Source organism: Cucumis sativus, chromosome 3 (genome assembly GCF_000004075.3).
Source record: "Cucumis sativus cultivar 9930 chromosome 3, Cucumber_9930_V3, whole genome shotgun sequence".
In the NCBI taxonomy this organism is placed as follows: domain Eukaryota; kingdom Viridiplantae; phylum Streptophyta; class Magnoliopsida; order Cucurbitales; family Cucurbitaceae; genus Cucumis; species Cucumis sativus.
Window position 1 is genome coordinate 11441791 of NC_026657.2, and position 12924 is coordinate 11454714.

General features: G+C 32.7%; 2 protein-coding genes and 1 non-coding gene across 3 annotated transcripts; 2 read left to right on the top strand and 1 right to left on the bottom strand.

Moving 5' to 3' along the window:
• Positions 1-27: 27 nt before the first annotated feature.
• Positions 28-3857, bottom strand: LOC101202790 (stress-response A/B barrel domain-containing protein HS1). Its single transcript, XM_011652789.2, has 2 exons — positions 3516-3857; positions 28-480 (listed from the first exon to the last, which is right to left on the bottom strand). Exons 1-2 carry the CDS (start codon positions 3653-3655, stop codon positions 291-293), a joined length of 330 nt encoding a protein of 109 aa, XP_011651091.1. The 5' UTR covers positions 3656-3857; the 3' UTR covers positions 28-290.
• Positions 3858-6895: 3038 nt separating this feature from the next.
• On the top strand, positions 6896-6967 carry TRNAP-AGG. Its single transcript has one exon. It is a non-coding gene; the product is annotated as a tRNA-Pro (tRNA).
• A 63-nt stretch (positions 6968-7030) lies between these two features.
• Positions 7031-12500, top strand: LOC101223060 (hydroxyproline O-galactosyltransferase GALT3). Its single transcript, XM_004147573.3, has 8 exons — positions 7031-7256; positions 8153-8963; positions 9660-9898; positions 9998-10276; positions 10950-11078; positions 11205-11381; positions 11780-11887; positions 11998-12500. The coding sequence occupies exons 2-8, from the start codon at positions 8204-8206 to the stop codon at positions 12202-12204; spliced, it is 1899 nt and encodes a 632-aa protein (XP_004147621.1). The 5' UTR covers positions 7031-7256; positions 8153-8203; the 3' UTR covers positions 12205-12500.
• Positions 12501-12924: the final 424 nt, after the last annotated feature.

Consider the following 12924-nt stretch of genomic DNA (forward strand, 5'->3'; position numbering starts at 1 on the left):
GTTTGCTTCTATGCAGGAAAATAAGTATGGCAGCAGAACACAAAGAAGGATTTGTTCATTCGAAACTGAAACAATTGTTTTCATAACTAAGTGCAATGTGCAGATTAGTATAAGAAAGCAGCAGAACAAGGCGGGTACAAGAGTTCATACAAATAAACTGGTAATAACAAAACCTTTTTAGTATAAGCATCATCTAAGCTTATATTGTAAAAAGGGCTCACATTTATTCCATAGAACAGATAAGTATAACAATATTCCCAGTTACAGCAGCCATACTTTTAGCCTCCAGATTAGTTGCAAATTAATGTCGGTTTGTAGTCGATAACAATAACTTTGTCCAAGGAAGAAAGAAACTTATTTGCAAATTCCACGTGTGCGGGATGTGATATATACTCTGCTATGCCCTGCGTACTCTCAAAGGTAGATTCAAAGACGTGAGTGAAACCTTGGTGTAGATTTTCAATGCTAACATCCTTGCCACTGTCATGTAGAAGAAAAGGAATTGCTTAAGGTCATTGATGGACTTTAAAGCTAACATTATATGTAAGTAGATATTAAAAGTACCAAAGAAGTTTTTAAGCTATGGAAATATATTATTTTAGCTAGTGTGAAGACCCAGTAGCATGAAAATTTTGTCTGAGAAGCATTCTTTTACTCTTTAAACCGTAAAATATCAATATACTATCTATCTGCAGAAATCTTGTACTCAGCTTCCCCCACCAAGAAAGTATAAGAAACCAAAATACTAGCTCAAGTGGATGGACTTATTATCAACTTATCAATATAGATTACATGCATGATTGTATTTGATTTATAAAATGATCGAGTGACATTGAATGAAGATCAAGAAAACAGGAAACTATACAACAGTTTTCAAAATGGTTTAATACTTTTGTCATCATCACTGCATATTATAAGGATGGTGAATGGCATATAAACCATAACCCGTTAAATCTTGTTATTAATATGGAAGTCATCCTTCATAAATTAAGATTTAAAAGAACGAACAATTGATTTACTCCAAAAATAAATCTTCTATGAGAGAATATCCTAGATGAAAACAAGAGAAAAAAACAGCAAAAAATAACATTTGCTATTTTGCTCAACCTTTTTTTCTTATTATTTTTGTTGATTGGGTAGATAGATCACTTAGCAACGTCACGTAATATTTGGCTAAATAGAAAATGCTTATCAGACTAGCCAAGCGTTGTAGATACCATTACGTTTTTACTTGTTGTCCAGTTATGTTCATGGATACCTTTATCATGATATCTATCTTAATTGCTTGGGCGTTCCAATAGTTTCTTAAGAAACCAGCTTTTAGAAAACAGTTTTGAACAGTTTGGATGTCACTGGTTTTTTGTTCTAAAAAATAGTGAGATAGTTCTGAAAACGGTTCCTCAAAAAAACCCCGAAATTTACAAAAGAACCTTCGGTACTGTACTCTCCACCTGGATTTTCCAAGTCAGCCTTGACGATTCCTTGTGTGGTCCTCTTGAGTGACCCATTTACAAATCATTCTAAAAGAAAGCGTTTTTTAAGGTTGGAGAACAGTTAAAGAAACTCTTCCACGATCATCTTGAGATTCTCCACCCAGGTTGAGCATAAAAAGAGAAAGTTCTATAAATGACCAGGGTGTGAAAAATGGACCAACAGATCCAAAAGGCTTGGAATGGGCTTCTGAGAATGATTCAAGAATTATTTGTTAGTATCTGAGAATGATTCAAGAATTATTTATTAGTATTTTCTCATCGTAACAAATAACCAAGGGCTCTTGGAGGGTTCATTCGGTGAAAAAAGTCTTGCCCTGTTTTAGAGGCCTTGTAGGTACTATCCTCACTAAAGCTTGGCTTTTAAGACATCCTTACTGTATGTATGTAGTTATTCTTTCGCTTTTGAACAAGATTACACTCTCAAATTATGATATACGTTCTTTATTTTGCCAATTCATTCTCTTGTCTCTATACTTTCTGGGTTATACACTACTTTCTTCATCTCCACACAAACTCTGTTGGAGTATGCATCAGATGGAGAGGAAAGTCGTGAGAATATGAATAGAGATAACTGGCATGCCCCACATCATCTGGTCATAAACTCAGCCCTGGAGACTAGCCATCATGTACTAAAATGTGTTCAGAAAGCAAAGAATGACTGCTGGTGCATAACAAGTGTCAGGATACATTCTTGACCCCGGTGCATTTCGTTGGTGGTCGTTTCTCCAAACATGTCAATTCGAATAAGTTTGAGGAGGTTGTTGCTGGTCAAGAATTTGATTATGAGGAAGGGGCATTACATCCAGTGAAAACCAGTCTAGGACTAGGTGTTGCTCTCCTGAGGCTGAGGCCAAAACTAATCAATATTGCTAACTTGGTTTAGTGGTTATGTAAAGATTTAGTAATTCTAGAGGTGGTTGTTTCTTAAGATTTCAAACATGCTGTTTCGGTTAGGTTTGAGGAGCATGCCCCTAGTTAAAGACTTGACTCTAAAGCATTATCCCCTGCATAAACTGGTCAATGGCTAGTATCCCTGATATGGCCAAAGTAGCCTCAAGGAATAATCCTCCAAAAATCTAGATTGTGGATCTTTTATCATAATGATAATACTTGTTTCCAAAAATCGAGATTGTGGATCTTTTATCATAATGATAATACTTGTTTCCAAAAATCGAGATTGTGGATCTTTTATCATAATGATAATACTTGTTTCATACAAGAAGAGAATACTCTTTTTTGTAGAGTTTTATTACAAGTAGAGTATAAAGGAAATTAACCTAGAATATAACCCAATCACTCAATTAACCTCACTCTTCTTGCATCAATCCCTCTCTCGATGCGGATATGGAAAGTTAAAAACTGGTTAATATTTCTTTATTTGTCTAATTTGTTGGTCACGTAAAGGCTAGCCTCCAAACGTTATATAAAACCCACATTTCATTAAATATTCAAGTCCCACATTCCATCCCCATTCATGATAGAGTGATAGTTTTTCTGGCTTGGTGTCTTTGACTCTTTGGCTTGAGAGAAATAAGGGTCTTCAATGATAAGAAATGTTCTCAAGAAGAATACTTTGAAAAGGTTCAATGCCTCTCTTTGGACTTCTGCCACTTAGGATTATTCCTTGAAATGAAACCCATTCTGTAATTTTTTCGTGTTTTTAAGCTGATTTTTCTGGCTCCTTCTGGATCGGACCTCTCCTTTAGCATGGCCCCTTTTTCTTCTTTCATTCATTCACAGTCCAAAAGAAACCTGATTTGAAGCCGACTTATCCCTCCAACACGACTCGACTTTTAACATAAAAACCATTAAGCTCTCAAAATTAAGATGACACCATCAACAAAGACATTGAAGAAGCTAAAACAAAATTCAACAACTGCCGATGCACGAATTAATAACAATACCACAGTAAGCTGATAGATCGGAAAATGCGGTTTCTGGAATGATAAATAATTCGTGATAATATACACTAACATTACTGAATCTGGTAGAAAATAAGGGAAAAAAAAAAACGAAAGTTACCACTGGAAAGCCTTCATAGGTTCAATGAGATTGACGAGATTGGCATATCCCTTGATGAGTTGGTCGATCTGTTCCTCTGAGATTCCATTTTTGAATTTCGCAAGCAAAATGTGCTTGACCACGCCTTTGGAATCCCCCATTAAGCTAATTGGATTGGAAGATAAGGGGCAGTTTTTCGAAATCGGAAAAGAAAGATAACGTAATAATTGTTGAAGAAAGTCGTTGAAGGCTGGAAGCTATATGATGTGAAATTTTTGTTTTTATTGAAATAAAGTGTGTCATACTGACATTAGGACACGTTTCAAGTGATGATGTAATCAAATGAGATTACGAAAGTGATTACATCTATCAAATACCAAATTATTCCACCTTTATAGCAAATTTTTGTATATTTCTGGCTCTCATGTAAGTTTATCAATTAATGAAATAAATTGATATAACAAAGTTTTGTATATTTTTTTTTGGTATGTGATAGAAGTTTATCAATATTTGTTAATGACATAAATGGAGTGAATGTAGAAATAATATAAAATATGGAATTGAAATAAAACTATTATAAAATATAAGATAATTTTAGATTCCAAACCTTATTTTTTTATTATTTATATATATATATATATATATATATATATATATATATATATATATATTGTACGGGAGCTTCACATATATGATAGTTTTATATCTCACGTCTTACTATTTTCATTATTTATATATATTGCACATGAGCTCTAAATATATGATAGTTTTATATCTCACACCTTATTTTTGTCATTATTTATATATATTGTACATAGGCTTCACACTTTTTTTTTTGTTATTTATATATATTAATTATAGATCCACACTCATAAGGCAATCTTAGTCATCAACTAGCATCGAAACAATAACATTTGAAATAAGAAACTAACATCTCCTTATACTAATTTAGATTAACCAAAAGAAAGTTATGATTAGATTACCTCTGAGGTTGAATGTATAGAAACAAAATTTGAAAATTTTGTTTTAAATTGAGTCACTCTACAATCAAACTTGAGAAATGTTAGATTAAATGGCTAGCATGCATTCTTGCAGTAGTTGCAAATTAAAGGAAAAACTCTCAAAATGAGATTTCAAATTGCATTCATAAAAAAATTTGTATTTACAAGTGAAATGATAGAAACATTATATAGCCTCGTAGAAGTTCTATCGTAATTAGTGAAAATATCAAAAGTCTTAAAAGTATTAACTAATTTTTGTACCTTTCAATAACTAATTTCCAACTATCGTCTTTAATTGTTACCATAACTTGTTAAATAAAAATACTATAAAAATGGTATTCAGCCTCATAGTCCACTTCAATCGATAAAAACAACGACTTTCAAATCTCAGAATGGTCATTCGTCTCTTGTATTAGTATGTGGCACATGAAATTCCCGATGAACCAACCCTATCTATTATTGTACATGAAGAATTAATGATTGTTGAATATTTGATACTTTAGATCTTGCAATTGGTTCTTTGTGAACGAGTGGAACACCATGATTCACATCACACACGTTATTCGATTATTTTATTATTTATATATATCATGCACGAGTCTCACACATTTTTTCATTATATATATATATGTGTGTGTGTGTGTGTGTTAAATATTTAAATTCTATAAATGTTTTTCAAAGTGAATATCAGCTTTTCAATTTTAATTTTCCCTTTTGTATTTATTTCTTTCTTTTATATACATATACATACATACATGTATATATATACTAAATAGTTCAATATTGAATGTTGAATTTTTCTTATTAAATTCTTATGTCCTAATTTAATCTGATCATTTATTAATCAAAATTATAACTATCTTTTTTCTAATTTTCAATTTTCATAAAGAAAAACACATATATTAATAAAATATGTTTTTAAATAAATTAAAATAATAATAATAATAATTAAGAGAGGTGGAAGCTTACTCAAAAAATAATAATAATATTAATAACAACAATTGAAGCCACAAATGCACATTACTCGTATAGGTGATTGAATGACATTTTTTAATATTTACGACAAATGAAAAAAACAAAAATTCTAAAATAATTTAAAGAAAAGCTATGGTTCAAATTGCAAATTAAATTCAAAAAACCTAATCTAACCAAAATAGGAAACTATTTTATATCATTAATATGATAAATTTATTGTTGTATCTTGTTGATTTAATCCAAATAGTATGATGAATATGTTTTCTTTTATATATTTTGATGGAAAATTGCAATTAATAACCATTTTAACAATAATAATTAAGGATATAGCAACATTTTTAAAAAATTGCAAATATAGCAAAACTATCACCGATAGACTTATATCGTTGATATACTCCGTATAGTCTATCAGTGATAGACCAATATTTACAATATGGTCTATCGGTGATAGACTTATATCATCGATATAATTTGACCATTTTTGCTATATTTGTAAATTTTTGAAAATATTTATATACACTTAATTATTTTGAATATAATTACTAAATTTGTAAGTATCTCCATTCTGATACATACCAAAATTATTATCTTTGTTTAGATGGTTTTTCTAAGAAATTAGTTTTATTTCAAAAGGAATAAATTATTATTTTTAGATAATATAAATAAATATATATAATATACTAGGTAAATTACTGATAATTACGTTCGTTTGGACTTTTAAATTCGACTAAAAATAGGAAAAGTGAATTTAATAAAAAAAAATTACTCCAAATAAAAGAATGAGTTTGATAAGAAAAATTGAAAATGGAAGATTTAATATTTAGTATATATATTAATTAATTAATTAATTTTGGAAAGTTTAAATTATATCTATAATATTGATATGAACATGTTAATGTTTTTTTTCTATATTAGTAAATAGTTTAATGTTTCTTCAACGTGTGAAAGTTTATTTTAACAACAATCTCTCAATTATGTTAAAAGTAATTGTGTTTAAATATAGAAAAAATATAAAGACGTGTGAAATACGCTAATTAGTAGTTCATCGCCACTATACGTTATATTTTTCCATATCTGTAAATATTTTGATAAACCACTAAAAGTTTTAAAATAGTGTTAGATTATTTAATTTAATAATAATACAGTACTATGAATCAAAATATTTATAAATATAGCAAAATTACACTTAATTAACAACAATGGATTTACTATATGTTGAGATCGATCGAAAAAGGAACAAATCACGATCTATCGTGAATAAAGTAAAATATTTTACTATATTTATAAATATTTTTTGGCTATTTTATTATTCTAACAAAAACTATACACATACATATAATATATAATTATAATGGTATAAAATTTAAAATGCAAAATTTCATTAATATGATATATATACTTAAATTATGCCTTATGAATCAATAAGGGCATTTGGTCTAGTGGTATGATTCTCGCTTAGGGTGCGAGAGGTCCCGAGTTCAATTCTCGGAATGCCCCATTTATTTTTGTTTTCATCACTAATTTTTTCTTCTTCTATGCTCCTAAAACGCAGCACTCATCGTCGTTTCGTCAACACAATGTCTCGTTAAGAGCATTATTTTTTCCTTCCTTCAAATTTCCGACAACTAACCGCCGGGAAACGTCAACTTCCGATCACCGGAATTATTCTTCTACTCCACTGTTCTTCCGCTTTCGAGCTCAGAAGAAGGATACAATTTGAATGGCTGTTGCACATTGCTAATACCTATCCCATATCTGAATCTTTTTGCTGGAAGCTTGAAATAAGGTAGTTGATTATTTGCAGTAGATCTCCACGGCTCTGCTTCGCTCTGTTGATCGATTGCTGATGATTGTGTTACTTGAAGTGGAATTTCTAGCTTGGTAGCTTCGGATTTTTTTTTCTTCTAGATATACGATTTTCAAATACTTGGATTCTGTTTAGTTTTAGTTCATTTCCTGTATGCCACTTGAATTTGTAGTTGAGATCCTTCGCTCTGTTAATCGAAAGCTGGCGCCTGAAATTGGTGCTTGAAGTGGAATCTTTACGATCCCAATAGCTTTGGTTTTTTTTTTTTTTTTTTTTCATAATATATGATGTTCAGATATTTGATTTCGGTTTAGCTTTAGCTTATTTCCGATATGCGTTCGATTTTTTGGTTAAAATCCTTTGCTCTATTAATTGATTGCTGGCGCCTTATAGCGTTGCCTGAAGTGAAGGAAATTATAGCTATAATAGCTTTGATTTCTGTTTCTTATATATATGATGTTTAAAACTCGGATTCTGTTTGGCTTTAGCTCATTTCCTGCATGCACTTAAATTTGTTGTGAAGATCCTCGGTGATTCTTCGATTATGTGCATATGGTGAAATTGGCTTTTCACAAGCCAGGGCTTCATTATGTGAGTTAAGAGCCGCCATTGAAAATAACTCGGGGACAAGGAAGCTCTGGACAGCTTATGAATTTTTATCTGTGTGATAATTTGTCATGACGCCCATGCCCCATGGCAGTCAAAACTTGTTGTAATTTATGAAGGGATTCATTTTTTTCCTTATCTAGTCTAGATTTTGATGATTTGAAAACAATTTAGTGCACCATTTTGATGTGAGTTAAATATTAATGTCTCTGATTTGAAGCGTAATTCTGAGTCTCTGAGTGGCGAGGTATGCATTCACTTGTTTGCAGGATGTTTCTTAAATGAAGTGGTGTCTATAAAAGATAAAGAAGAGAAGAAAAATGAAGAAGTGGTATGGAGGAACGTTAATACTGGCACTTGCCACAATCTTGGCTTTGCGTTATGGCCTTACGAATACCCAGCCTAAAAAGCAGTCAGCACGAGATTTTTGGAGAAATCATCCGGCCAAAGATTCTCATAGTAGAAGCAGCGAATCTGTGAAATCTAAAGCAGTGAGAGCATCAGAACCTGAACGGCCTCATCTTATACATGTTGAAGGACTCAGTGATCTAATTGCTCCAGATAATATTACGAAGCGAGAATCAGAGGCCTTACTTTTGTGGTCTCATATGCATCCCCTGTTGTCCAGGTCTGATTTTTTACCCGAAACAATACAAGGGGTTAAAGAGGCGTCCATAGCATGGGGTGACTTATTGTCAGCTATTAAAGAAGAAAAGACCATTAAAATTGGTATTACCAACAACTCAAAGCATGAAATATGCCCTTCCTCTGTAAGCTCACCTGACATAATTTCACCTTCTGAGGGAATTATTCTTGAAATCCCTTGTGGTTTAGTTGAGGATTCTTCCATTACCCTGGTTGGCATACCTAATGGAGAGCAAGGGGGCTTCAAGATTGAACTTTTAGGCTCTCAGGCTTCTGGAGAGTCAAATCCTCCTGTTATCTTGCATTACAATGTCTGTTTGCCCGGGGACAACATGTCTGATGAATCATTTATAGTTCAAAATACATGGACTAATGAACACAAGTGGGGAAAAGAGGAGAGATGTCCAGCTCATCTGTCTGCAAGCTCTCAGAAAGGTATATCTATAAGATACATCCGTTAGACCCTAAATACTCATTGTAAAAAAATATTCACAGAATTAAATTTAGTGTAACACGTTAGTTTAGACTTTTGATTTTAGTAGTGATTTAACTTGTTATAAGAGTAAGAAGTCTTGCCTTCCAGTTCTCTTTAATGTCAATTACTTCTTATATAGTATTGATTTTTACTTGTTGGGGCTTCTACAAATTTCTGAAGCCAAAAGTGAAAGGAAGCATTGTAAGTATTGATATAATTAAATTCATTTTAACCCATCAGCTTTAGGGTTTGGCGCTGATTTAACTTTCACTTACCTGAGTTTCCCATTTTCTTCCTGGCCTAAGATTAACCTATTTTATGTTTAGGTGGAGATGCCAAATAAATGTAATATTTCGTAGAACTAAATACACCCAAGTCTATATTGCCTATCAGTTCTTGCATTTCTTCAAATGATACGTTAGATAGTGGTTGAGTTTCCATCGTGTTCTTGTTAGTTGGTAGCATGTCGTAAATGATCAAGTTAAGAAGGCCTTTGAGTTTCGACTGAATTTGTGTGGAGTTGGTCTAGTACAACACTTCATCTCATGTCTTTGTATTGATCTTAAATACACTCTGCTTTGTCTTTTGTAGTGTAAACGTGAAATTGTATGAAAAATCCTCTGGTTGCTAATGTAATTTGGAAATAAATATGACAGTTGATGGACTTGTTCTTTGTAATGAACGTGTTCTCAGAAGCACCAGAGCAGAAAATATCAGTACGCATCATGATAGTGCTGATACCAACCTGACCAATATTTCCGGAGGGCAAGTCCATGAAAGTGCCAATTTTCCATTTATTGAGGGGAACTTGTTCACTGCAACATTATGGATTGGTTTGGAGGGTTTCCATATGACTGTTAATGGAAGGCATGAAACCTCATTTGAATATAGGGAGGTAAGGTATGAGTTTGGGCACTCTAATGAACTAATGGTTCTGATAGATATATTTCATTCGTCAGTTGAACTAATAGAAGGCGATTTGAAACTTCTGCAGAAGCTTGAACCATGGACAGTTAATCAAGTCAAAGTAACAGGCGGTTTGGATCTTCTTTCTTCCTTGGCTAAAGGCCTACCAGCATCTGAAGATCATGATTTTATTGTTAACTCTGAGCACCTTGGAGCTCCCCCTATCCCGAAGAGAAGACTTGTGATGTTAATTGGAGTTTTTTCTACTGGAAATAATTTCAATCGTCGTATGGCATTGCGAAGGACTTGGATGCAGTTTGAGGCTGTACGTAGTGGTGATGTTGCAGTCCGGTTTTTCATAGGCTTTGTAAGTGGTGCAGTCTGTACGTAGGGGCTTTGGTTCTTTTATCACTATCGTTTTGAAGCCTATAATCTGCAGAGTTCTAATTTCTATATATTGTTTTTGATGACTGAGATGTGCTATCTTTGCATCCTCAATTCCGGTTTCTTCCATAGATTATCAGCTCAGTATTGGATACTTTTATTACCGTGCTGATGCACAGTTTCTGGACAATCTAAGTTCAACATGTTTCAACTTTTAAGTCACGACCAGTTCTCACAAAGAACCTAATAGAGAAGCCAAAAGGATGGGAACAAATAAATGGTGCTAGTATATATGTAGAAGTGATTGTTATGATTATTTTATGTCAAAAGCGGTAAAGAAAATAGACACTGAGTTACGTGAAAACCTGAGTACGGGAGAAAAACCACGGTCTGACTTTCTTATTAATTACTCATATTAATAAAAGATACGAAGAAGAAAATAAATAGACAACAAACTTATGATAAGAAAGGGAAAGGAAATTAAGGTAAATCCTTCCTTGGATCAAGCCCACTAATTCTAACATTTTCCAATATGCCTTTGATTTGATATTGGTGCAAGCAGTTATTGCTGCACATAATTCATTCCGTTTCCTGTATTTTTCAATGTGCTCTTTTCTGTATGTATTCTCTTGATCTTGGATAATTTACTGCTGCAGGATAAGAACACACAAGTAAATTTGGAGCTTTGGAGAGAAGTGGAAGCTTATGGTGACATTCAGTTGATGCCATTTGTTGATTATTACAGCCTGATCACTTTGAAAACAATTGCAATTTGCATTTTTGGGGTATGTGTAAACATATAACAACCGAGCTTCTCAAACCTTTTTGTTATTTGAAACTATTATCATGTTACTCTTACCGTCCTGCATAAGTTATCTGCAATCCATCATTTTTCATTTTGACATTTTCAGACCAAGATCCTTCCTGCAAAATATATCATGAAGACAGATGATGATGCATTTGTTAGAATTGACGAAGTTTTATCTGGAGTAAAGAGCAGGCCAGCTACTGGCCTACTCTATGGTCTTATTTCCTTTGATTCATCACCCCATAGAGATAAAGACAGCAAGTGGCATATTAGTGAGGAGGTACCTGACCCAAAACTTGATCATACATCGGTTTGATTCATTTCTCATATGATAAACTCTTGCGTTTCATGAAGCTTCTGTTTTGTACATTGTTGAACTACTCAATTCAAAACTTACGATCGACAGATATATTAATATGTTTTATAGGAAATGATATAACTAGAGCTTGAAAATAGGAACTCTTGCTCTTACTGAACTCAAAAGTTTAAATTGATAAGCTCAAGTGTAGAACTTTCACTGAGCTCAAAAGTCACACCCTACAAGTAGGCTATTGATATTATTGAAGAGAGGAAGGCGGAGATATGAATATCGGGCCTCTCACACGCTAATACCAAATGAAACTATTACTAAATCTGAATGTTTAAAGTAAATATATCAAATCCATTATATCTTATCAGGAATGGCCAAATGCGACATACCCTCCTTGGGCGCATGGGCCCGGGTACATCATATCACGAGATATTGCAAAATTCATCGTCCGAGGCCACCAGAATAGAAGCCTCAAGGTAAAAGTACAAACAACTGCCTCAGCTTTTCTTATACACTGCAAAACCTAAATAGCTCTTCTTCTTATGCGTGCCTTATTTTAAACAATTTTTTTTTTGTCTATGTTCAGCTTTTTAAGCTTGAAGATGTTGCAATGGGCATATGGATAGAGCAATTCAGCAAGGGAGGGAAGGAGGTACAGTATATCAATGAAGAAAGATTTTACAACTCTGGCTGTGAATCAAATTACATTTTGGCTCATTACCAAAGCCCAAGATTGGTTTTATGCCTTTGGGAAAAGCTGCAAAAACAGTTTGAATCCACATGCTGTGATTAGGGTTGATTTGGTAATGATGTGTTTGTCTGTGGAAATCAGTTTTGAATTTATGGGTTTATGGTGTAGATTAGAAAGCTTCTGAGATCAGTGAAAGGGAGAGTTGGTTTTGTTTCATTTTTTGGGACAAAAGGAGAGTTGTAACATATGCAGTATTGAACATGGTTTTATAGAAATCGCTTACTTAGTTTGATTATGTCAATAGTATATTTTTTGTTGAACCTATGTTGTAACCTTTGTGACAGTCGACATGAACATAGCTTAAAGGACGTAATTTGAACTTAAGGAATATTTTAGCCTTTTGGTTAACATATCTTAACTAACATAGTCTAAATTTGTTAAGGTTAGAGATTCAAGTGGTGATGAGGTTAGAGATTCAAGTTTTCTATTTTACATATTGACATTAAGATCTCAATAGAAAAATCTTTTCTCTATATTTTCAACAAATCAATAGTTAATTCTTGAGCTATAATTTTCATCAACATTGCTATTGAAAATGTTGGAATGTCAAAGTAGACAACACACTCTCAATGTAATGTATTGGTCGTGGGTTCAAGTCCTCGACATACATTTTTATTGAAAATATCATATTAACTAATTATGGGCATATAAATGAAGTTGGTGGAGATTTGAAATTCATAATTAAGAGTGTTCATAAACTTTGATTTTAAGATATAAAAAAGAAAAAAAAGTTCAAATGATTCGTCTAAATGATGCAATTAC